Genomic DNA, 27,681 nt, shown 5'->3' with positions numbered 1-27,681 from the left:
GTCACCAATGATCTTCATGAGCAAAGTCAAGTCACAGTTGATCTTCAAATCACCACAGAGCCTCGTCACGTCTCAGCCAAACCCCCAGAGCCTCGTTACGTCTAGGCCGAACTTCCAGTGCCCTGTCACTTCTCAGCTGAACTTCCAGAGCCCTTGTCCTATCCTGTCGCGGCTATGGAGGCCGTCTATGAGCTCTCATTCATTCCGGTCATGGCTACGGAGGCCGTCCACCAACTCTCTGTCTGTCCTGTCATGGCCACAGAGGTCCTCCATGAACTCACCGCCTGCCATGTCATGGGCACGGAGTCCAGCTACCATCTCATCACGGCCATGGAGGCCGCTATTAACCTGTTTATGTTCTCTGTTTCAGTCCCACCTGACCAGACGTGTTCTCCTGTGCCATCGACTCCACTGTGGTGGTCCTCTGCTCCGCCCTGGTGGGCTTCTGTCCCGTCTTCTCGGCTGTGGTGGTCCTCTGTTCTGCACTGGTGGGCTCCAGCTCCACCTGTTCCACTCTGGTGGGCTCCCACGCCACCTGTTCCACTCTGGTGGACCCCTGTTCCCGAGTTAAGCTCACGGCGGGTCCCTGTTCCCAAGTTAAGCCCATGGTGGGCCCCTGTTCCCGAGTTAAGCCCTGTTCCCGAGTTAAGACCATGGCGGGCCCCTGTTCCCGAGTTAAGCCCATGGCTGGCCCCTGTTCCTAAGTTAAGCCCATGGCGGGACCCTGTTCCCGAGTTAAGTTCAGGGTGGGCCCCTGTTCCCGAGTAAAGCCCACGGTGGGTCCTTGTTCCTGAGTTAAACCCTGTTCCGAAGTTAAGGCCATGGCGGGCCCCTGTTTCCCATGTCAGGTCCAGGAAGGGCTCCTGATCTCCATGTTAGGCCCAGGAAGGGCTCCAGTTCCACCTGCTCTGCCCCGGTCCCTGGCCACTGCACTTCCACATGGACCTGGCCATCCGTCGCTCCCCCTGTTCCGCCTCCGCTCCACCACCCTTCTAGATTGTTTTGAGCGTCTGAAAGCCGCTCCTTTGGTGGGGTGGGGTTCAATCAGAACTCCATTTTCCATCCTGCCTCATCCCTGGTACTGATTGCACACACACACCTGCATCTGCACTCACACCTGCACACACACACATATAAGCAGCACACTCACTCCACCACATTACGAAGTCTTGTTTAGCCTGTCTGACATTTCCGAGTGTTTGTCCCCTGTGTGTGTTATTCCCGTGTTTGACCTTTGGAGTGTGTATTCGACTCTGATTTCTCTGCTGCCTGCCCCGATCTCCGCTTGTTTCTGGTTTCGGTTCTGCTTTATCCCTGACACACCTGACGCCATTCCTGATTTCTGCCTGTCTGACCATTCTCTAAATAAATACTGCATTTGGATCCGAACGCCTCTGACTCTCTTCATAACAGAGATGGTCCTTAGAAGATCCTCAGACTGAATTGTCCTTTGTGAAACCAAAAATGGTTATTTTATGGCATCACTGTGAAGAACCTTTTACGCACCTTTATTTTTAAGAACGTACTTGCTTCCTTCCTTCCTACCTTCCTTACTTGCTTACTTACTCACTCTTATAATTTCCAGTAAACTTACAAACTGCAGTATAATTTACAGATTTAAAACGTGGATGTTTGAGCCAGCATAAATAAATTTCCTATGAAACAATCATTTAGCTGTGATGTACTATTGCTTGCTACAGTACATACAATCTGTGGAACGAATCACATGCGGTCACAGATGTGTAAAATTAGCTTATCAGCATTTTCATATTTGTGTAAATGTCATCACTTGAGAATATCATAAGATACATGACACTAAAAGGGGAACCATTTTGAATGAAACAGACTTTACCAAAATGTAACCTCAAGGCCTGAAATTATCTTCTGAGTCCAAAGGACTGCTCTGACTGCAATGCTGAGAATGTTTTATTGACTATTCTATGTCCAAACCTGTTTGTTTTATGACTAGACACTTTTCTAAACCTGTGCTCAGCTACAGTATTATAGCACCACTACTATCTTCCTTTTTCTTGTAATGGAAAGAACAATCATAAATGTAACAAAGAGACAAATGTTTCTTATTGCACATCTAAATCCATCCACCCTGTAGCCTATACATTAGTGTTAGAGGGAATTAATTCATTGATCACCGGTCATGAATGTGTCCAGCAGCTAAGTCCTCTGCACCATTGCAGTGATCAAAGATGCTGAAAGGTATACGAAATACACCCAGTTGCAGGTTTAGCATATTACCTACAGCTTCATATCACTTGCCTATTTCTGTAAGAAAACATTTACAGAATATTGTATTGTGCTTGAAAATAGCTTCTAATAATGTATCATGTGACATTTTCCTTTTGTACAAATATATATAATTAAATCGGAGTATTGTCTATGATGTTTCTGATGTCTTGAGATTAGATTACTGAAATAAATGCTTATTAATATCAATTAATTGTAATAATAATAATAATAATAATAATAATAATAATAATAATAATAATAATAATAATAATACTTATTATAGCTGTTTTTGTTGTTGTGTACGGTATTTCATAAGTTATTGGCAGCAAATGACCCCACAAGAATAGTAAAACCTGATTTATTTATTTTTTAATTGTGCAATTTACAGCGCAACTTTGGTTGTGAAGTGTTTGCAAAGTAAATATATGTATCTGGCGCCCTCTTCCGATCTGAACATACATCCACTCCGTGGGTGAGCATGATTTCACCAACTTCTGGAACAACATTCCAATCACTCACTCACTCACTCACTCACTCACTCACTCACTCACTCACTCACTCACTCACTCACTCACTCACTCACTCACTCACTCACTCACTCACTCAATCAATCAATCAATCAATCAGGATTGAGATATAACTTTTCAGGAAATATCTGTTTTAGGCTAACAGTTTGGGTTAGATGCTTCTACACCCTTGTACATCAGCTAACATTTCCCACTGATTTTAGGAATAAATTATGGGTAGGGTCAGGGGTAGGGATTGGGTTTAGTCTATATTTTTTCGACAATAATGTTGTTCCAGGATCATTAAAAAAAAATTAACACTACAATTTAAAGTGACCATACTGACCATATTGGCATTTATTCACAGCATCTTAGCTTCAACAATATTGACACCAAATATTTTCCCTTGAATTAAGGGTTAAATAATTCATCATTTAATCAAACCAAGAGCAATAAAATGCACGTCCACATGTGTTACATGTGTTGATACAGAGAGGTGAGCACAGAGTGTATGGAGAAAGAGGTGAAGGAAGACAACAGTTAATCATGGGCAGTGAGTGAATGAGAGCAAAGATAGCAGTCTATTTTTAAAACCATCTGCTTTGTGTTGAGGGAGATGTTCCTCTACAGGATAAGAAGAACTATACATGTCCACTGAGATAATGAACCACAGTCTGCTTTGATAAAGAAGTGTACAAAGTGAAAGCGTCAGATGAATTCCAAATTCTTCATTTTTAAACTGCTATTTTGACCACATTTGCATAAAAATCCAAAATAGCATAATAATAAAAAAAAAAAAAAACCCTCTTTGCAAATGAAATAGAAGACAAAACTGAATAACTGGAAACATCAGTATGAGGGCGCTATGATCTTTTCTTATATAACATTTACAACAGTAACATTTTAGCACCTAATGTTTAAATGTTAGAACCTAAACTGTAGTACATTCAGAAAGTGTAATGCCCTAATGACAGCTTTTTATTTTATTTTATAAGTGTATGCAAATAAGGTCCAAAAAGATTTAGCCAGTTCATATTCAATTAAAAAAATGTAAAGGCTATTTCTGTCATAAACGTTTGTCTCTACAGTATGTTGGATGTGCGTCAATACTGATTATTACTTCCAATGTTGTGCATTGGTTACCAGCACTAACAGCTGCTCAGTGGGTCTGTCTGAGCCAGTGTTACCAGTGTTACACTATTTCTGGAGAGTGTGTTGTTTAAAAGGTCAGACTGAGACAGAAGGGGGTTGAGGGGTAAGGAAGAAGAGAGAAAGAGAGACCAAGAAAATCAGAAGAAAGACAGAGGTGAAGAAGGAAGAAGACAGTATTGTTTGTCCGTCAGTTCAGTGATTACTGTAGTTAGGCTGGACTGGAGATACGTTCATTGTGAACAGACTACACTGGACACATGGAGGATTCAGAGAATATCGCTTTGACCAATGAAACAAAGGTAATGTGTGACCAGGTAATTGTTGCAGTGAATTATCATGTGATTCTCTCTATTTCATTTCCTATATTTCTCTCACTATCTCACATTAACCCTGGTGTTCTGTCTGAGAGATCCCAAGCCCTTTTTAACATCTCAAAAACATGATGCATCAGGCTGATATGACATGATGTTTACAAATGTTTTTAATTTTTAAGATAGCTAACCATTTTTAATCTGAGATGATCTGTTTAATGCAATAGAAAATATTTATTTATAATTATTTGAAGGGAAATAAGGGATTGATTACTTATTTACTACAAAAAAAAAAAAAAAAAGATTGGTGGAGAAAATGTTATTTCAGAAATTAGTAGTAAATGTCATAAGCAATAAACAGCAACACACTGAATTAACGATGACACTTTGATGTAGAAAAAAAATGTCTTGTAAAAAATAATCCAATAACCTTTGTTTTATTTACAACTATACTTGTAATACATTTTTACAATGTAGATTTTCCATCAATAGGGTCACATGAAAAAGGAAATAATAATAATACATGCATTGTATTTGGTGTCACTCTCTTTCTCTCTCTCTCTCTCTCCATCACACACACATACGCACAAAGAGAGACAGACATGCAGGCAAGCTGTCTTGCATTCGGAAGTTGCTATGGTCAATATGTTTGCACTCCAAGTCAAAAACGCATAAGAATTACAATATCATGTAATTATTATCAGGAATGCTATCAGATTGATAATTTTGCTAGTTTAATTTATATGTGGTAATTCGATATGAGAACACATTTACTAATGCTCCCCCTCCCACCTGCTCATTTATTGGAATGCTGCAGCTCTTTTAACAACTGGTGAGTCATGACCTCATGTGACACCTGGGACAGCTCCTCTAAATACACACACACACACACACACACACACACACGAGAGAGACACACAAACACTGATGTTACCTTATATCAAACTGAGAACATCACACATAAACCCTTTGGCTGGGATTGAAATGTAGTGCGTCACAAGGGGTAAAAAAGAATATCTTGATGAAAAACTGATTTGACTGATTGATAAATGAGACAGTATATACTTCCTAATATAAAAGATATTCACAAGAGGATGGAAGAAATAAATACTATACCAATTTAATTACAGGCTACTTATTTAAAGTCTTTCTGTTTATGCTTTTGTAGCATTGTTAGCTTACATAAATAGTAGCCTGCGATTATCAGTTACCAATATGCTTGTTCATTGACTAGCTAAATGCTTAACTAGAGGACAACTAGTTAACACTATTGTTATTATACTAAAATAGTTATTATACTACTGTTCCAAGTTACACAAATATACCCGGTCCTACTTTATATTAAGTGGCCTTAACTACTCTGTACTTACATGTGAATTAATAATTTGGTACAATATACTGTCTACATTGTAACCTACAATCTATTGTGTACATACATGTTTTACATAGTACTTATATCTTTGAAATACCTTCATGTAATTACATTTATAATTACACTGTTGACCCATCCCTTACACCTTACCCACCTTTAAACCTACCCATACCACCAAACCTGTTGCACACACTGTAGAGATGCGCTGTGATTGGTAATTTTGTACTGTGGTATAATTTTTTGTTTGGAATGGGCCCTTGACAGGATGCCAAACATGTGAAGTCCCCAGAGACTGAATGTGTTGCAGAGACAGAGCCAGGAGGTGGGACTGATACTACAGAGGGTGGAGCTAATGAGAAAAACAAAGAAAATCATGAGAACACAAAAGCAGAAGCCAGTGACAGTGAGATATGTGAGCGAGAGGATGGACTCACGGAGAATGCCAACATCGTGGAAGAGAAAAAAGAACAAGAGAAGGAAATCAAAGAACATAGACCTGGAAAACAAGAAAAAGAGACAGGGGTAAATGAAAACAAAGAAAGTGAGGTAGAAGAAGAAAAGAGGAGTAACAACGATCCTCACATGAAAGAGAATGATTCCTGCAACAAAGAGGGACAATTTGAGGTAAAGCACAAAGAAGAGGACACGATAACAACAGAAGCTGAAGGCAAAAATAAAGAAGATTAAGGTAAAACAAAAGAGAAAAAAGAGACTAAAGATTATATCAAGAACAAACCAGAAAATCTGGGAAGAACAGCTCCATCCTCTGCTCTCAGAGCCCCCACCAAGTCATCTGCTCGACCCTCGGCCAGAAGAGATGCCATGGCCAAGTTTCAGAAGGACCAGTAAGTCATCTCACTAACATGATATCTTTCTTTATCATTATCATCAACCTCATTATCATATGGATCACTGGCACAATACCATGTGCTTTGAAGTTTTGATCACCCACACATTTGTTATATTCTCTATTTAATAATAATAATAATCAAATTTTCAGTAACGAGTTCTGCTTAACTTATTCAGCTTATTCTGCTGTTGTCGTTGGATTTGTAGTCTGCTGTGTCTTAAGTGTGAATAGCATATGTTGGTTTGTTGTATAGGACTCCAGGTGTCAGAAACTTTAAAGTTCAGCGGACATCTATAGGTATGGCTGGTGGAGCATCAATTAAACAGAAAATTCTGCAGTGGTGCAGGAACAAAACACAGAAGTATGAGGTAAAGTAAAGTTAAAACTTCATGAGAAAGTTTTAAAACTGAGAAACAATATTTGTAAACACAGAATGTTAAATGAACTAAGTACTCAAGATCCCTATATACCTTAGTCATGATGGATGCCATATTGAATATTACACATGTATTTTTAAGCATTTTTGAGAGCATGTGCTCACCATCAAAACTACATTCGTTAGTATGAGCAAAGCACATTAGGGAAGTATGACCTATAGTGGAAGTTTTCCTATGGATCTACTTATTTTTGTAATATTTTGTATCTCAAAGGGTGTCAACATAGAAAACTTCTCTTCTTCGTGGAGTGATGGCCTGGCTTTCTGTGCACTTGTTCATCGCTTCTTTCCCTCTGCTTTTGACTTTTCCTCCCTCAAATCAAGTGAACGGGAGAAGAATTTCACTCTGGCCTTCAGTACAGCAGAGTATGTTGACAAACTGTGTGTAAATATATAAGCAGTATCACATTATGGCAAAATGTGGTGTCTGAAGAAGAGTATATTTGTTCATTTAATTTCTGCATATTTATACAAAAAAAAAAAACTCTCTTTCAATTCCAGATCTCTTGCTGACTGCTGCCCCCTTTTGGAAGTGTCTGACATGTTACTAATGGGCAACAACCCAGATCCTCTGTGTGTTTTTACCTATGTACAGGCTCTCTGTCATCACCTCTCAAAGATAGAGAAAGAAAGGAGGGAAAAAGAGAGCATAGAGAAGGACAAAAACAAAGAAGAAGATCAAGGGGTTTCTAAAGGTAATGGAGATGAAGAAAGGGATGAGATTAATCAAAATGAGGAGACAGAGAAAAATGGATCAGATTCTGACAGAAAGACAGAACAAGAGACAGATCAGAATGAAAATGTAGTAAATGCAGATGGTTTGGATGAAAAATAGAAAAACTACATAAATGAAAGGAAAGTGTCAGAATAATTTTGTTTCCAATTTCAGCTTTTTTGAAGGTATGGATAGTGATTTTTGTGTCTTATGTGGATGATAAATGTGTTATTTTTTTGTTGAGTTGTTTGGGATTGTATAGGTTTTTAATTATACAGATTTTCATTTATCTCAAATGCTTGAAAATGTGACTTTTATTCTATTTTCAGGCCTATTTTTAAGTGACTACTGACTTCAGATACACATCTCACACTGTCCTCTGACTCATTATAAGCTATACAATGTTTCATGGCAAATAAACAAATGCTCTCAAACATTTCCTCTGAGCCTATTCACTCTAAAGACTAGCAAAGGTGTGTAACTAAAATTTAGAAAGTGATGCTAGATGTCTCCACAGTATCTTCATTATTTATTATTCATGCATTGTTTCTTTCTGTGTGACCATCATCTAAATAAAAAGTTATTTTGCATTTTAATCTAATTTTAGGGTGATTCTTCAATTAGGAAGGCTTTTGAAGTGTAAGTTTAAAGATTTCATTCAATTCCCTATTAAAGGGTGGTTCATATTAGATTAAATTGCTTTTCCTTTCTTTGTTTTAGTACATGAAAGGGTAAATATGCAACAATTTGTGCATTTTGGGCTTGTTCCTCAGCCAGAGTTTTTAAGCTTTCTTTCTATACACATTAATAAAATGTGTTTAATAATACAGTTACTATAGTTTATATAATATAGTTTATTATAGTTGAATGAAACAATGCAAATTCATTTTCATGTTGCTTTAAACCTTATGCTTATTTATTTCTATTATCAAAATGGATATTATCTAATAAATGAAACATATTTCATTTTTATATTTTTAATATTGTCATTACTATCACATGTCAAGATAAGGAGAACCTTAGTTACTTGGGCTATAAGTTTTAAAATACATTTCCAAATAAGATTAACCTCATTCTAAATTGGAAAAAGAAGGTCAACTCAAGTACTTTGCATTGTGGGGTAGAGTAGGCCTACTCTACCCCACAATGCAAAGTACTTGAGTTGACCTTCTGAGTTGACTAACGTACATTACTGTACATAGTAGGTACAGTGATGCAGTGTTCTCCATTATATTTACTATGTCCTCTAAGCACTTACATTTTTTACACATTTTGCACTTCACATGCTGTGTAATTCATGCTGCGATAAGGATGGCAGCATCGATCTGAACACAGTGTCCCTAGTGTTTTTTACATCAGTGGATGTCAATTCTGGTCCTTGGGACCTACTGCTTTGCACAATTTGAATGTCTCTCTTCTCTAACATACAGATGGAGCTTCATGGAGCTCTCTCCTAATGTGCTAATGATCTGAATAAGGTGCATTAAGTAAGGATGTCATACAAATATTCAGAGCAGTGGGTCCAGTTTTTCTTTTTTCTTTTTCTTTCTTTCTTTTTTTTTTTTATAGCAGTGTTGCATAACTCAACTTGTAACAATTAAAGAATATACCATTTGATATATCAAAGTCAAATTATTACAAAAACCAAAAGTCAAATTATTACAAAAAACTAAATGTGTGAAATTAATCCAATCATCCACAATAAACATTAAGGACAGAGAACATCTCTCTCTCCTGCTTACTTTATTTATAGGGCACAGAGTGATTTCCAAAACAGAAGTCACGCTGACCGAATTCTGTCAGCAGTTTTTGTTTTGATGGCTTTAGAACATGAAACCCATGAGGGGCATCTGCTCCATGCTGGAGCTATAAATCACCTCACTCTAACTATGCCTTCAAATTTTGTGTTGGTTAGAGTTAGCGAAAGAAAGAAAAAGAGAGAGAGAGAGGAAAATGATTATGCTAGTTGCACGTGCTATTTCAACACAGATGAATTTAAGGCTGCTGACACAGTGAAGTAAATGGCTCACTGTCACTGTTTATGACACCCACTTCGTTCAAATGTTTCAACCACATGGTGCTATATATACACATAGGAATCTTATCCCTACATCGTTTGCACTCTCTCAGAGTATCTCACTCAGAGTATTCTATTTCCCTGAGTGCGGCTGGTATGAAACTGGTGTGGTGATCTTATGAGGTCCCGAAAGAGACCAACTCTGTCAGTGCATGCAAACACCCACAGAGAGAGTTAAGAGTCAGAAAAAGAGAGAAATAAGAGCACATGAGGAAATCGATGAATCTGTCTTTAGGGTATTAATTCTGGAGTATTTACTGCAAACTTTGTTTCATCTGTCAAGATCTGACTGAGAAGACCACAGATCGCCTTAAGACGCACAGGATCATGCAATACTCTGTAAATGCTGACATCTTGAACATCTACATTTGTTGGATGTTCCATAGTATTTAATCATTATTTGTTTTGATTTCCTGGGTGGATCAATCAACATTATACAACCATCAACCATGGATTCCACTGATCCAGAGTCTTCCAATTACAAGGATTCAGACAGCCAAGCTTCGCCCATTCCACCATCATCGACATCCCGCAAGACCACCCATTACCGTGACCATGGTGGCCTCACTTATGGTGTGGGAGTTGTGTGGACACATCTTCGTCCCTTCATTCCCTTTTTTCTGGTCTCCAGCCTAGTAGTGGCACTAGTCTACCTGCTGCAAACAATTGTGTATGGAGGGCCCTTCACCGACCCACTATTCTTCAGCAAATTTGAGAAACGCTGGCCCCCACCCGGACAGCAGCCATCAGCCACAGAGTCAGCACATGGATTATCTGGTATCCTTTAAAGCAGAGATCCCTGTAATGAGGGGGTACTGTATGCTGGAGGCCCACCAATACAAATGTTATTTTGGACCCCATGAATCAAAGTGACGAGACTGAGGATATGAATAAGGATTCATCAGATTAAAGTTGTGAAAGAGTAGATTAGGATTTTGTTGTCCCTTACTTTGGAATCTGGGGGTAAAATATATGCAAAGGATCAAGAAGCTCCATAGAAGACAATGTAATACAGTTTTGATAAATAGCCGAGAACTGATAATGTCATCCCTATGATACTGGATTCAGATTTTTTAACTTTTCATTTCAACTTTTGGTTGAAAGTCACCTCAGCTATACTTTAATTTCACCTTCATTAATATTCATCTTTCATATTTTGATGTTTTCTTGTTACTTTGTTATTTCAGACAGCTGTTAACTTACTATCTCAAAAGAAAGTGAGTTTAAAAACAATTTCTAAAAAGCACTGGCCTATTTAATATATGCTCTGTGTGCATGATAATGATATGTGGTGCTAAATACATATTTGGCAGGCATGGTTTATGTTTCTAGTCAAGTCCAAATAGTTTGATGTTAAAGATCCAGTTACTGACACTATGAAGTATACATAATATGAGAAGTGATTATATGTTCAGATTTAACCTACGTTTCCAGTTGCAGCTGGAATGGAATGTAATTGCTATACAAATTTAAAATTAGTATGACCATAATTAGAGATACAAGACTCCAAGCAATTAAAGAAGTACACTTATGTCATGTAAATTTATTTAAAGCAAAAATAAATTCATAATCTATTTTTACAGCGTATTTGTGAACCACTGATTACTGATAAAAGTGTAAGCCAAAAGTTGTTCTTTGTTATGTACCTGTGTGTCTTATTTTATGTTCCTGTATGTGTTTTTAATAATGGCGCTTCAACCGTCCTCTAGGTGTCACTTTTCTCTTACGGTGAATTCTGGTCAAATGAGGGGGACATTTACTGAACTTGAATTCGCCCCATTTCTATTGTTTTTAAGTTTCTGTTACATATTTCTAGCTCTCTACAATCTAATCTGAAATGTATTTATTATTATTATTATTATTATTATTATTATTATTATTACCTGGACCAGCGTTTAGCTGTCACAGACTGTGATTGTCTAAACTGAATACAAATTGAATGTACTGAATTATACATTGATAATTGATGAGCTGCTTTTAAGTTGACATTTTGAAATAACTTCTTGAAGTTGATAAAACTGTCTGACATGTGATAATGCCAATTTTAAGACTAAAACAGCAGTCGAGGTCTATTCCACCATTTCTTTAATCTCAAGACAGCTGCACGCCTGATGCAGACTGATACAGTCACTCAATCAACAGCTGTAATAGAACACCCCATAGTTGTGAAATTTAATGTCAGACTGAAACAGTGTTATAGGCTACATTTACATTATTTATATATTCACAGTCTGTTAAAAGAGTTTAATATGTGTCTATATTCCAGACATGGCACCATAATTACGCACGTTCTTTTATAGGCCTTATAGAAGGATTTTGGTTCAAATCTAAAATTTTACAAATATCTCTAAAAATCTAATACAGCCAAATTGTAACTACGAACTTAAAGGGCTTCATTTGCGATAATTACCGACGACTTTACATTTTCATGCAAACTACATATAGGCTATGTTTGACTGAGGACTTATTTTTCTATTGTTTTCATAACAAACAAACATGTGCGCATAATTTCACTTTTGCGGATAACAAGTTAGTGATTACATTTTTGCCAGTCTTTAATAATTCATTATCTTTTTTGTTTTACATAAACATCCATCGACTACATCAACACACATTTACTTAACCGGGGACATAGACTTCTAGTTTTATAACTAGTTCTAATATAACTAAATAAATTGATTAAACATTTTGAGTTTAAGTTTTTATTTCATAAATCAGAATCGTTTCCCAAAATCATCGTCAGCCAACTATGGTCGCAAGTTCCATCGTTACCAACATAGTTCAACGATTCGGTGTTTCCCGAAACCATAACCTTGGGCCCGGTTTCCCGATAACGCTCACTCTTGCGTGCTAAGAAGACCTCGAAAGATATATCTTACCAAAGTTGTTTATGTTCCTAAGTGTGTTCCCCGAAGTGTCCCTTAGGAAGCTCTTAGCACGCTGCCTCTTACGTCTGACGTAACAAGAGCGCTGTCCAAAGTGAGGGTGCTGAATTAGTTGGCATCGATTGCTCATGAATTGATTTTCCACTTCACGCGATGGTGCAATACAGCGTTAAGAAAGACAACACGTTCTATGCAAATGAAATATTCCTCAAATTATTATAGTAACATTTATTTTAATATATTTTAAGTTATCAGTAGAATATAGACTATAAATTTAATTATCAAATGGTCAGTAATATGTTCACACGATATGTTGTGACGGTTAGACTAACCGGGTATCCCTCGCTAATCATCCACCCTCTTTATCCCATTGTGCCACTTGTGCCGCTTCTTGACATGGGTTTAACGACTTCTAAAAATTATGTAATACACTTTTATATTAATGGTAAGGTACTTTACAATCAGAATTGATTGGCAAGCAGCTCCAGTTACTTCTGTTTAATGCGGTATTGATTGCAATTGGTTTATGTTTTTAATAAAAAGCAACCTATCTACAATGAACAGAGAGAGAGAGAGAGAGAGAGAGTTAGATACAAAGTATGGTGGGGAAGCAACGTAAAAAAGGGCACCAAGCCTCTCGTCAGAGGAAGTTGAAGTTTTGCTGGACCTTGCCATGAGCTCAGATATCACACCCCAATGGTCCACTATAACCTGCACGTTTATGGCCGCGTATCCCTTTCGCGATAAGTAGCCTACGCCTGATCATTCAATGATGGATTGGCGATAGGGACGAGTGTGCCATCCACCAGGATACAATCCCCGACATGGCGCAGAAGGGCGTTGGTGACAGTGTGGACGCACCTCCACACAGAGGTCTTGATTAGGCTGTAGCCCTTTCCCACGACCTCGATGAATCTCTCTGTAGCAAAAAAAAAAAAAAAAAAAAAAAAAAAAAAAACAACAACAAAAAAAAAGAACAAGAAAAAGAAAAATAAAAAAATAAAGAAAAAAAAAAGTAGTGCTGGGCTTCAGGGCTTAAAGTAAAATTCCGCCACGTTTGACTGGAAAGCGTAGGTCTGAGAAGGTCCAGCAACTCCATAATGAGCTGTCTTGGGAGGCGAATTTTTTTTTTTATATAGCCACGTCAGGAAAAATGTCAAAAGGACTTAAGTTTTGCCGAATAAAAAAATTGAAATGGACTAAACGGCTCCGCGTCTGTCTCGGTCTTTGATTCAATACAAAGACACGTTGGATCGCTGCGATAGTTGGTCGCTAACTGGACACCACCATGCTTACCCATTTATAGATCTTAGCCATTTAGAGCCAAATTGTTTGCCAGATTTTAATTATCAAAAAAATGTATTGTCAATTCGCTTTAATTACATTACGAAAAAGCCTAGGCTAATTACCACCATATTAGTTCTGAAACCACATAAAGTCAACTTCATATATAGGCCTGTATCCATTGCGAACATAATTTATTATGAGTCTTAAAAACTAACATAAAATCATTGTTGGGCCACAACATTGTCAACATACCATAGTTTGACTTGTACTTCGCTGCGCTGGTTTCTAAAGACTGCTGTACAGTAGCGTCTTGAGCTCAAACAACGCTAAGAGAGAGGTTACGAATGGTCCAGACCAACCTTACGAAAATATGACTTACAGAAGATATACTTAGCGTACGAACGTGTCGGGAATCGTGCCATAAGGTTAAGAGAGAGGTTAAGGAATAGGTAAAGATCTACTTAGCGATAAGAACGTTTTGGGGAACCGGGCCTTGTTTCGTAGTTGCTGTGTCTACTTCATTGATTGTGCCGCACCTGGGGTGTTCTATTCAGTTATCGACCCTATGCCCTATTACTTTAGAAGATTTTACCATCCACTTTGAGTGATTTAAAAGACTTAACGTTGTGGTTTAAGTTTATTACCTAATTCACCTTCTTTATTAGTAGGCTATTACAAATTCAGTTTGAAACTATATAGCAGCGTGGCCCTCGCAATTATTCTCCCTTCGAAGTGCCATCTGAAAGTATTAATCATGCCGATTGGAACGCAGCCATTGTTTTGTTTGTGCGAAGAAACGGTGAGTTTGTCAAATGAGTGATTTTTTTTTAAACATTCAAAAAGCCAAATGACATATTTCTCATTTAACAATATTGGCACTTATATTAAATATTAATACTCAAATCATAGTATGTTTTTACAATAGTATTGTTTTATGAATTTACCCAAATAAAGTAATTTTGTTGTTTTTACAGAATTAGAATATAGAATTCTCTCTACATATGTGTTTGAATGTTCGAGGCTATATATATAGGCTATATATCACACAAACACACACACAGTATATACACTGTTTGCAAAAGTATTTTTTTATGTTTTTAAGTGTTAATTTAATGCATATCGGCAAATAACCAAATATGTAAAAGGAATTATGTCAGATTAAACAAATGGTTTAAACTGCAGTGGTGGCTGGATGCTGCACAGGTGACAGGAGGTATGGGCAAAGAGGATATTCACTGTCTCCCAGCAGCCAGCTATCACCAAAGCCATGCACCCTCTTCAGCCACCTGCAAACTGCAGAAGTGGCCCACACAAAAGAGTCATGTCATTCCATCACCCACCCATCAGGCCATCACCCACCACCTCCATACATTTCCAACAGCATAATAATGCAGTGTAGCTAACAAGTGGATTTAAACCACTGTTTCTTCTTATTGCCCTCTGAAGATGTGAAGCCTGATGTAAGAGGACCAGGCAGGAGGGGATATGATGTTGAAGGGTCAGACTGGAGAGGGCCTGATGTTGGAGGGCCTGAAATCAGAGGGATTGATGTTGGAGGGCCAGACTAGAGAGAGTATGATATTAGAGGCCCAGGGTGGAAAGGCCTAATGTTGAAGGGCCAGGCAAGAGGGGGCCTGATGTTTGGCTTCTGAACTTTGAAGGCTAAGGTCTGGTTGATGCACATGTATCTATACCTCCAAGGATCCTTCCATTGCAACAGGCCCCAGGATGGCAAAAACTTTCTCTTCCTCTGTAGGGATGGTGGAACTGAATTGATACCCCATCAGTATTGTTTGCTTCCCTCTTACGTGCTGTAGCTCTCAGTTTTGTCACACTTGCAAAGTCCCTCCACTTATTCCTAACTTCGTCTAGGCTTTGTCCATATCCATAGCCAGCATCATTTATTTTTGATTGATTTCTGCCCAGATTTTATTTATTTTATTTTATTTTATTTTATTTATTTATTTATGTATTATTTTGTCAGCATTTGTTATGCTATTTTTCAGCTTTGAAAATAGCTGGACTTTATTATTTTCCAACTCCTCCAAAATAACTGCAATTTCATGCTTTGAAAATTGGGGTTTTGATGTAATTTTCATCAACACATTTCCAAAACACTTCCCAGTTTTTCCCAGTTTTTAAATTGTGGTTAAGTAGCCTGTTGATATTAAATAAGAAATAGTATTCATACGAAATTGTGAAATTATTGACATTGGGTTTAGAAAAAGAGCACATTTTTAACTTCGTGCGTGTATATTATGTATTGCAGAACAAATGAATGATTCGTTATTACTCGACTATACGTAACGTCATTTCAAAAGCGTATAAAGCGTTTAAAATAAAACCAAATTACTGTAGGTGGCGGTATGTGTTCATGGCTCCAGTCAGCCATTTGAATCGAAGAAGAAAAAGAACTACAGCTCAAACCAACGTAGTTTGAACAATGAATCTGCGACACAGGTACAATGGTTTCGGGAAACAGTCGTGACTAGTTCGTTTCCATAACGATGTTAGCGAGTTACGTAGTTGCACGGGAAACGCACCCCAGGATACTAAGCTATTATGTGTTCAATATGTATTATGCATTACATTATACATTACATGAGTAATTGTATGTAGCTTATTTTATACTTTTCGTAATGATTCTGTGCATTACTTTTAAATAAATACATATTTTAAAGACTTGTGAACTGCAACATAATTTGCAATTAGTGCATAATTTTAGGAGTTCAAAGGTGCTGAACTAAAGGAACATTATAAGCACTGTCATTATAAGGCTCTGCAATCACCAATTAGCCTATTGTGCTCCTTTGTTTGGAGACTTGCACACAGATGCCGAGCGCACAAAACTGGATTATTACACTGTCTGAATTAAAATAGAATATAAAGTGCTAGAGTTAGAGGGTCAAATAAAGATGGAACAGATGTGTTTTTATTCGTTTCTTGAAGATGGCTAAGGACTCAGCTGCTCGGATTGAGTTGGGCAGGTCATTCCACCAGTTTTTTTTTACAAAGCTCATAGAAGTGGCTGGAAGACCTGCATCGCCATAGTCCAGCCTGGATAGAACAAGAGCTTGTTGTTGCTGCTGCCTTTCTGCTCGGTAATGGAGCATGTTCAGATCCACTTATCAGGAAAGAAAAAGACAATTATTGTTATAATATAAATAATATATACTTTAGCCTACAGTACATTTATTGTCCAGTCAGTAGTAGTGAAATGCACTTATTCTATGCAAAACTTTTCATGTGAACTGAGTCGCAATAGGTATCATTTTAGCCTGCATTTGACGTTGAATAGGCCTATGTAGCCTAATGGTCTGATAACACTGTAAGAACTAAACATGAAACGTAAGCAGACCACCTCAGACCGTTTTGGTATATGCAGCAATGTGCTGCGTAAAATCAAAACGGAAATAGGCGTACATTTTAATTAAGGGATACTCACCCATTATGTGCATGTTATACAGTATGACATACAGGGAGACACATTTCCACATTTATAGCCTAAGCCTACTATTGCACAACTGCAGTCAAGCATTTCTCTGGAACGCCTGTTTATTTTGTAATATACAATATATATATTTATATATTTAAAAATGTTTGTCATAACATCGGCGGCAAAATCACAAGCATGTATAAAAACTAGTTTGGAACCGTGATTTGGAAGAGGTTCATTACCTCTGGACCTGAAATCTCATTTGCACTTTGTAATGAACATTCTACGGGGTGAATTTGGAAACTTGAGAGGTCTATTTAATAAGCAATGTATGGCGTGATGTAATTTGGGTTAGCTACGTAAAATGGCAAATACGTCTTTAATTCCTGTATCCTATATAAGATTAGCCTATTATGCCATTCACTACTTTTAAATAATAATAAAAAATAAAAAAAATAACTATAACTATATATATATATATATATATATATATATATATAATAATAATTATATATATACTTTTCAGGGTTGAGGATAGGAATTAAAATAATAACAATAATAAAGTGCGATAAGCGGTCATGGCACACAGAGGGCGCTCTCATCATTGCATTACGGCAGTGATGCGGGCAAATGTGCAAAGTAATTAATTTATGTACAATATTTGATCACAGCATATTTTTAAATCATCTTGTATACAGTCACGCTAAATGTATATTGTTAAGCTGATCGACAAGAGGGTCGAATAGAGATGAAATTGTTTCTACGTCAGTTGAAAATATAGGCAATGTAAGCGATGCAAAATCTAATTATTTCTTTGCAAAACCTAATTAGGCATTAAAAAAGGTTAACGCCAGCGCCTGAAACCGTTTTTGTTTAATAATCCCATTACTGACGGCTCATCATGTATAAAATGGCGCAGAAGGACACAAACTTTCCACTTGTTAAAGTGAATCTCCCAGAAAAAGACAAGACAAACTCTACATTAGCTCACTGTTAGGATATGACAGGATACCAAACGGAAAGGCGCATCACGGCACTGTAAGTAGCTAGTACATTTTAACATCTTAAATTGATAATTTTTTTGAGCTCTCACATTCTTAAATTCTCTTATGAACAGAAATCTGTTGGATATTTTGTCTAATGCTGAATGTTAGCATACTTGGTTTTAGCGACCGCTGAGAGCTGTGCAGTGTTTTTTCCTCTGAGATCATCAGCCTACGTCGCAGTGCAGCTGCAAATAGTTGTTATTCTCAGAGGAATCACGGTGTTTAACGGCAGCTCATATTGATAAATACCATATTTGTATGGATATCTTGAAGTGAGTGGTACAAGACGTAACAAAACAAAACAAAATAAGAAGAAGAAGAATAAAATAAGGGTCAGACTATATTGTAATACTTTGATTTTACCTTTGAATGAATTACGCACAATATATTGGTTTATTCTGCACTGCGTCACGTGGACGTATTTTTAGATAAACTGTTTATTTAATATAAACCGCGTAGGCAATTTATTTTGAAATGACCAAATTCGAGAACATGTGAACTTGGACAATATATTACCATTTTATATCAATTCAAAGCAGACGTAATGACTAAAATGTATGCATTAATGTTTTTGGCGTAGTCTCTGGAAAAAGAAACCAGTGACGATGTGAAGCATTTTCGTAAAACCGAAGCAATTACCAGGGAAACCCTTTCACTTTTCCACCCTTAACCTTTCCCTATTTCGAAACGGATCCATCACATCTGACGATGGGCTTTCCGTTCAATCTGCATAGAAGCTAAAGCTCAACAAAAGAGATGGATTGACATCTCAGAGTCAAAGACTGTGTAAGCCAGAGAAATCAAAGACTGCAGTCAAAAAGAATGTGCTTGTTATCGAAAAAGAAGACTGTATTCTCTCTGCAGCTGTGTATCGAACCTAGAATAAAGGAATAAAACAAACAGGATCAGAAATAGAGCGAAACAAACGTAATTCTGGACAAGCGAGGAGAGTGGACAAAAGAAAAAAAAAGGATGCAGAAAATCGACTTTTAAAAGGCTTCTTTTAAGTTATCGACGAAAAGAAAAATCGCATAACTATGAACGTGCGGGTTTAAAATGTTACTGCCGTGCAACATTAAAAAATATAGTTTAATACGACTACTTTATGTGTAGGCTTCAAATTGCAAATTAAACTGTAATATATTAAACGTCTGTTTTTGGAATTTATAAAGGCAATATTTCGCGGTTTTTTTTTCCTATTTTCTTCTCTATATTAACCGGCTCTGCGCGGTTCTTAACACGGGTTTTCTTAAACATTAAATCAGACTCACGGGAATAGTTTCTTTATTATTATTGCTTTACTGGTGGACCTGGTTCCGCTAAATGGGACAATGACTGTCACCCCAAATTACCGAGGCGTTTCAAAAATTTCAGGCTGACTTGAGCTATTGTCACTGCAGTGATCTTTAAGTTTCACTCAAACTGATGTGGAATTACGGGATGCATATCCTAATAAAAACGAAAATGTTTATATGTGTATTTTGATTTTAAAAAAGAGAGAAAGAAACAAAAAAGAATAGCCAATACATTAGTTAAATATTTTATTTATATTATATAATTTATTTATTCAGTATTAGGACATAAAAATGATTAGCTTGATAAAATGAAAATGGTATTTTTTTTTGCCTTTTTTTATCATCTCATCTCAATGAAAAAGTTAGAAATAGTTTAATTTTGGATGATAAACCACTAATATTCTAATATGTAGTGCCAAATATAACATTTTACAATTGCATAAAAGATCAATTAACTACATCCAAAGAACAGTACAAAAATAAATAAATACCACTTCAGTGGTTAATTATTGTACCAATTCGGAAATAAGCCCAATATTAAGAAAAACAAGCACATACCGCAGACTAACGCGATGGTGCACAGATAAAATCATGCTTAATATATTATTTTTCATGAATATAGATATATTTAATTAATAAGAGCCAAACTATTCAACAGAAGGAACAGGCAGCAGAACGATAAACAAACCCATGACAAAGATGAACATTTCACAACAAACCTAAGCAAGCCCTATATACTTTATGTTAAATTGGTCAGTCATTGATAATTATTCTCTATGCTTTATTAACATTTTAACATTTGAGTTAACATATTTATATTTATATTGTTTTTATTTGTTTTGTTTTTCCTGAAAAGTATGTGTTTGTCGTTTTGGATAAAATTCTACCATTTGTATTTTATGAGTCGTTTCCCCAAGCTAAATAGAGACATCAAATTAAAAATGAGTTATTGACAGGTTGAGAGAAATAACCCAAAGCCGAGGTCTGCACACAAAGAAACACTTTTATAACTGCCCCGTGGAGAATTTAATGTCAAGAGCACCATAACAGTATCGTTATTAACTATCAACTACAATCTCAGAATGACTTAATCAAACACAAGGAGCTCGAGTGGGAGTACGGATGTAATAATGGCTTTAAAATATGACGAAATTATTTCCCGTCATTGCAGAAAACAAATTGAACATTTATTGCATATATATTAAAAATTATACGCTGGTGCGTGGAGCTCATGTCTCTTTTATTGAGGCGCTCCTAAAGGTGAATCCTCTGAGGAAGCATTTTTTTTCTGTCTTGTTAGTCCCACTGGAGAATGTTGCAAAATTGCCTTGAATCTGCTAAATTGATTCAAAAAATAATTCATAACCTATGTGTGAAGAACAAAAAACTCACCTTTTTTAATGAGCTGACAAGTGCATTTCGCATGAGTCTTAAAAACTTCATGCTTTTGCTTCTGTTCATGGCCTTAAAATAATGAAACCAGGACATAACCTGTAGTCTTGTTTACTTGGCCTGTGTCGCAATCCAAAAATTAAAAATAAAAGAAAACATAATGATTATGGAGATACAATGCTTGCATTGTGGATTAGTTCTGAAAATAGCGCAGACACCCCTCGGCATGGCGAAGAGGCCTGCTCTTTGTCTCTGATGGTAGATGAATGGTTGGTGTCACCCACATGATTGGTTTGCACTATTAAATTGTCAAAAAGAAAGGATTTCCCTAATAATGGTTTTTTATGAAGAGTTATGGAATGTGGCGTTTCTGGGTACGGACATGAAGACTAACAAGGGTTAAGAGAGGAGGGGCAATGCCCAAGGTCATGCAGAGTTTTCGTCAATGATTATGCTTTAACCTCTCTGTGTGGTCAGCGAAGTTGCATGTTGTTTGTTTCTGCGCAGAATAGATCTAACTCTCATCTAAACAACCTGTCAGTGGTGATCCCCATGTTCAGGTGTGCATGTTTGGTTATAGTCAAATCTACTTTGAAGCCAATATCTAGGAACAGGATTGCGTGCTCTAGTCTGTCTTTTGACATCTTATTATGTGTAATCATCATTGCGCTTAGTGGCAATTGTGTGGTATTCTTCTGATATTTTAAAGGATATATTTCGGCTCCACCTTTTTATGTAATTACCGGTTAAACCTTCAATCTGCGGGCACATCTTAGTAACGTCGAAAAGTTGCGCATGTAAAACTCTTTTTACTCAAATCCACAACGTGGGTAGATTTTATTTTTTAAACCAACATTACGTTTTAGTTTTGTGATAATAGCTCCGACCAACCCATTCTTTCCCTATACAAAACATAAAAAAATAAAAATAAATAAAGCCTGTTTGAACACTCGGCCCCTTTGTATGCATTGTGTTGCTGACCGCAGCTGAAGATTTATGTATTTTTGATATTAAATTCCGTCTGTCATTAACACTGCTCTCTTGTTGACTTTTCTTGACCCACCGACCCGTTCCACAAACGTTCCCATATTTAACGCGGGACCCCTTCTCTTCTTCTTTTGGGTCATTTAGCTGCCACGTTGAACGCGTTGCCGATTTTTGGCTTGTGCTGTTTGCTCTGTTCTTGAACTTCAGAGCATTCAACTGGCCATTCCCCCCTCCTGTATACTTTGAACTCTAGATCTTCTCCTGAGTAAAAGCCTTGTCCTACAAGTCTCCCCATGGCTGCCCAGCTTGCTAATTAGTTAAACAAACGCATCCCCTAATGATTCCCTGGGCCGGCTGGGTTGGAGTCGTTTTGTTCGGCTCAGCTTCCGCTGGCGAGGGTCTTTGCTTGTCCTGTTAGAGACTTGGCCTCTCTGACCCAAACTAAGGGCAGGTTGTTAAAGCTGCTGGACGGCCCTGTCCGAAGGTCCATCCCCCACCAGGCCAAAGGCCACAAGGCCAAGACGGACTCGGAATGCCCACCAGCTGTTAACGGTGACAATCACGAGAAGGCGGCCAACATGCGAGAAACATGTCGTTGTCATCCGATCTATATATATATATATATATATATATATATATATATATATATATATATATATATATAATATTTGCTTCTTTTTAGTTTCGTAATATTTATACGAAAATTGTTGGGAATATACATGGGCCTTTTATCTATTAGCATATTTTCCTAGCCACAATTTGACGTCGCCTTAATGCTGAGCAAAAAATATTATTTCAGTGTTTTTTTTTTTTTTTTTTGGCAGTGTTTTGCCATTTGACCGCGCTGTGTGCGCTCTGAGGAGGTCTGGACAGAAATGGATACTAATTGCGGGAACTGTAACACTGCTGGTCGCCGCAGTGCCTCAGGCGATCCCCAGGCCTGCTCGTCAGCAGTTAATTGACAAGGGCTTGTCTGTTTTTGAGAGCAGCTGGTCCTAAGCACTGGCACACAGACGCAATCTTGACACGGCCTCTATTCGCCTGGAGGAGTCTGAGGAAAAATGCTGTTAAATAGAGGGAGATTTATTAAAACTCCCTTTGGGTGTCACGAAGTAAGATATTTCCGATTTTGCCCTTGATTTGCTACCCTTATTAATGATGGAGGGCAGTCGCTAATTTAGCAGGTGACATTTCTGCTCTTCTGGATGATTGGCAAACAAGCACGAAAATTGCAAACCAATGGCCGAAATATACAGTGCTTAAATTCTCTGAAACAAATGGCGCAATGGCCTTTATTTTGATGAAGCCATATCATTTTGATTGTAGTGTGTTCCACATCATCATATTCATCATCCACATAAAGCAACCCTAATAAAATGTAAATAAAATGTAATCATATCATCTAAATATTAATATCTTAAGGCTCCATTTGGTGACTTGAATTTTAAGCGCGGATTTTAAAAGGAACACTCTGAAGTCCATCGTGTTAATAAAAAGGCCTTTCTTGAGTTTTGAGCCATATATTGCAGGGCTATGTTTTGAAGGAGTCAACAGATACTGAGGTGGTATTGTTTGCTTATAAAATGGAAAGAGTTTTTCCAACTTTCCCACTGCCTGCCCGGATGAATGTAAAGAAATCCTTTTCTGTCCGCTTTTACACTGAAATCGCGATTTTTTCGTGTATTCTCACGAAGCGCCCCCCTTATGTCAAAATAACAATGCCTGGAGTGAAGCACCCCGTAGGAGCTCCACAGTTGGGGATCTCTGGGATTGTTTTAGACATCTTTAGATTTCATCAATCAAAATGACTGCAGTTTTCCATAAAAATGCTGAATTTAGGACAAGGTCTGAGAGAGCTAGGTAGAAAATGCGTCGCTGTCTCGATCGATGATAAATGGCCATCCTTTGACTCAGTAAACAGAGAAATACGTGCTTGAGCCACTTGTCCTGCAGGTTTTATTTTTTTTTATGAATAAAAAGAGTTGACAGTGACATAGGAGCTCATTTGGATTGTATCATTTATTTTTTTAAGACAGCAAAATCATAGTATAGTTTTAGTGAAAGCATCAAGTCTAATATTTGTTTTAGCCTACTGTATTTCAAGAAAAAATAACACTCCTTCAAACTTACATATATAGTAAACACATGAAAGGCTGTTGAAAAATGTCAGCAACGTGCAGTGAAAGAGGCACTGCAACAATTCATTTTACGTAATTAATTTTACAGTATTTTTTCGAAGGGTGCAAAAAAAAAAAAAAAAAAAAGCTTTTCCTTTTAAATTTTGTACAAGGTTATGCTTGAGGGATAAATAGTATCTAACTTCCCGTAGGGTAGCAGGCCTTAATGTAGCACCATTTTAACATGTTGCTTGGTTGGCAACGATGCACTAATCGAAGGGTCCAAGCAGTGAATTATCAGTAAATGTACCTACTCATATTGATTTGGTATTTAATAATCTAGTAAAAAAAAAAAAAGAATATAAAAAATATATATAATAATAATAATAATAATAATAATAATAACGCTTAATGTTGTATAACCTGTCAGGAATCAGGTTTAAGAGAGCTCTGTAAATGACCGCTTGAAATCAAGGCGGTATCTAAATAAATGAGAGAAAGAGAGAGATTAAGGAATGGAGGTTAAAAAAATTGTACACTCTACTCATATTATTCAGGGGGGGAAAACAGTGTAGCTATTGTAAAATGCGCGTTTATTGCGTTTATTGTTGGATTGCAACATTTGCATAAACAATGAATGGGGTAATCCAGTTCTTATTACTTTATTGATCATTTATACTTGTTGAAAAATAAACCGGTGAGTGAAATCATTTGTTCTGAAAGAAAGGCATCTGAGGTCTGAATTGACCTTGTCGACTTGAAGAATTGTTTAATTTTGGTTCTTGGTTGGAGTACAGTGGGCATTGGATGCTAATAGAGATCTAATTGATGGGTGGAGTGGCGTTTCTGCTCTTATTGCGCCCCGGCGTCTGCTGTAAAATAGAGCCATAATCGGATTGAGGTATTCCTCCAGGAGACGAGTGTGAGCCTACGGCCAGGGGGAAAATCGTTATTAAAAAAGTTAGGCGCAGAGAGAGAAGTTCGACATACTGTTGAGGCCTGATGAAAAAGGGGGGGAAAGTGATATCATCGACAGAGCTGACGAGATATCATTCTCCATCCGTAACCAGTTTTACCGTTGCTCTAGACGAGGTGTTCAGTTTCAAGATGTTTTTTATTTTAACGGAGAAATAAAGAAAATTTTAAGACAAAATTAATTGGTCTACTGTAAAACACCTGATTCTCTTCAATAACGAAAAATATTAAAATATATTTTAAAACAAAAGCCTACATGTACAATAGCTGCAAAATATACATTTTTTAAAGTAAGAATTAGCTTACTTGACGTTTTATTTATACATTTAATAAGGTAGCCTAAAATGTTTTTTAATGTTTTTATATGCCTAAATAAAACCGTAACTGGCCTTATCATTTATTGGAAAATAGGCGATCATGAGACAAGTTTAGATTTATTCATTTTTTTAGCTGTTTCTTCTTTGTTTAGTCAGTGTTACAGTTGTGTGGGTTAGGTATGAGTTTTTTTATAGCGTTGAATTTATCGCATTGTCTTAGTGTCGTGTGCTACCCCGATAATGTTCGTTATTTTAGATTTTTGTTACACTGCTCTACCTTTTTTTTTTTACCGTTAACCATAGTTGCTTTGCTTAATTATAATGAACTCCGCGCCATGGTGTGCCCTTCAGTTGTTTTAATGCAGCAATCCGATTTAAATAGCCTAAATGTGATGCTGTGTATACTGTACATTATACAATGGAATTGCAGTTAGGAACTGTAATATGTACAGTAGCCTAATCAAAATGCCTTCTGGTAGGCAACTTATCGTAAATGATTAGTCCTAGCAACCACAGCTGCCAGATTTATACCTTAAATTTAACAAAAAATAGTGTAATGTGTAAAAAAGAGATGTAAACACGTTGTTTAAAAAGAGAAACTGCAAAAGAATATAAGCTTAAATATAAGCAAATGAAAAAGAAATGCCTCCGAGCTTATGTGTGGTGGCCAGTTAACATTTTTTCTGGTTTGGTTTTGGTAAAAAAAAAAAAAAAAAAAACAACAACAACCTGCTGGTCATATAAAAATCATATAAGCTTTTTACTTTTTTCTTTTCTTTTCTTTTTTTTATTATCCGCATCTTAAAACAGAAAAATGTCACGACCACAATGAACCGTCTTAATTTTTCTAAATGTTTGTATTTCGAGAGTTCACTGAAACATTCCAGAACAAATACGAGATTGATTTGAGTGATCAGTCTTATAGTAAACATTCTCTGTCTCTTTTTTCTCCTATAGAGATGGTTGAAGCCTGTCTGTGCTCTGAGCTCGCCCTCACAGGCGGATGATTGATGAGGGATGGGGGCAAGGCCGAGCACGCACAGCATAAAGACCCATACACGGCTCAATAAAGCCGGGCCTGAGCGGGGACCGGGCGCGCTCAATAGACGCTGGCGCGAGTAGATTGAGGCCAACGGCAGAGAGGAAGGTGCTCTGTTGTCCCATAATCCAGTTAGCCATTGAGCCACCAGCCGTCTGCAGCACGATAGAAAGCAGTAGCGAAATACGGCCGAGGAGAGCAGAAGACAGTAAGGTTGTGCAGCCTAGTGTGGGGTGGGGTGGGGGGGTGGTGGTTTGGGAGAGAATCACAGCTCGTAGCCCCTGCTGAGAAAGACAGAGCACAACAGAGTGAAAGGAATAAAGAAATAAATAAAGCGAGCACATTGCAGTCCCACATTAACCAGGCACCCTGGAAAAAACGGCAAAAGTGAAGATTGAAATAGATTTATTCCCGTTCACAAATAAAAAAATACGATAAACATAGATTCTCGTTAAATTTAGAGATAAAGGTTTGTTTTATGGAAATCATTAATACTACTACTACTACTACTACTACTACTACTACTAATAATAATAATAAATAACTAAGTGGGTGATCCTGTTTTTATGTAAATCATTATCACCAATGCATTTATTATTTTTATTAAATAATTTACAGGAATGCACAATTGCAACCTATGGAATGATAAGCCAATATATACTAGGATGCAATATTTTCACTTTCGACTGCAATTTACGAAGAGAGTAGTATATCCCAGCAGCTTAATGTGAACATGAATAGGCGGCATCATAAGAGCTCCATACGTGGCCTGCACACCATGTTCTCTGCTCTTCTCCACCTCATCATTTAAAAACCCAGCATCAGTCAAAAACACAATTAGTATACCCTAAACCCCTGCCAGGAGTGCCTTTCATCCAGCCAAGGCCACAGACAAGGTATCCTGCAGAACTGCCTTGTTCCTGGAGGCCAAATAGACAGAGAGAGTGATGGAGAATTAGAGGGATGAAACACTTACGCTGCACTCTGATGCCTGCTGTGATTCTCAGCAGGTTTTTCACAACAGCTTTCATTCTCAGTTTTTAATTTAGATTTTTTTTTTTTTTTTTTTTTACTTTTTCAAGAACTCTCATTGTATGGTTAAAAGTTGAATACTGTCTTTATTGATCACCTTTCTATTTACATTTTCAAATTTATAATGAGATATATATTTATACATCACATAATGTGCAGAAAACAGAAATTTGTTGTCATATTACAGTCACTTATATTCTAGCCCAGTGA

General features: G+C 37.1%; 1 protein-coding gene and 1 long non-coding RNA gene across 2 annotated transcripts; both read left to right on the top strand.

The window, feature by feature from the left end:
• Positions 1–3,933: 3,933 nt before the first annotated feature.
• LOC113113456 (smoothelin) lies at positions 3,934–8,336 on the top strand. The gene is given in 5 exon segments (XM_074559947.1): positions 3,934–4,201; positions 5,850–6,430; positions 6,689–6,803; positions 7,086–7,237; positions 7,373–8,336. Coding segments are annotated over 5 exon segments (1,224 nt in total). The 5' UTR covers positions 3,934–4,159; the 3' UTR covers positions 7,707–8,336.
• Positions 8,337–17,908: 9,572 nt separating this feature from the next.
• On the top strand, positions 17,909–27,478 carry LOC113113455 (uncharacterized). The gene is made up of 2 exons (XR_003293589.1): positions 17,909–18,309; positions 26,358–27,478. It is a non-coding gene; the product is annotated as an uncharacterized LOC113113455 (long non-coding RNA).
• Positions 27,479–27,681: the final 203 nt, after the last annotated feature.

This window comes from Carassius auratus, chromosome 14, assembly GCF_003368295.1.
Source record: "Carassius auratus strain Wakin chromosome 14, ASM336829v1, whole genome shotgun sequence".
Lineage (NCBI taxonomy): Eukaryota > Metazoa > Chordata > Actinopteri > Cypriniformes > Cyprinidae > Carassius > Carassius auratus.
Note: the sequence above shows the minus strand (reverse complement) of the source record. Positions and strands in the feature narration are given on the sequence as shown.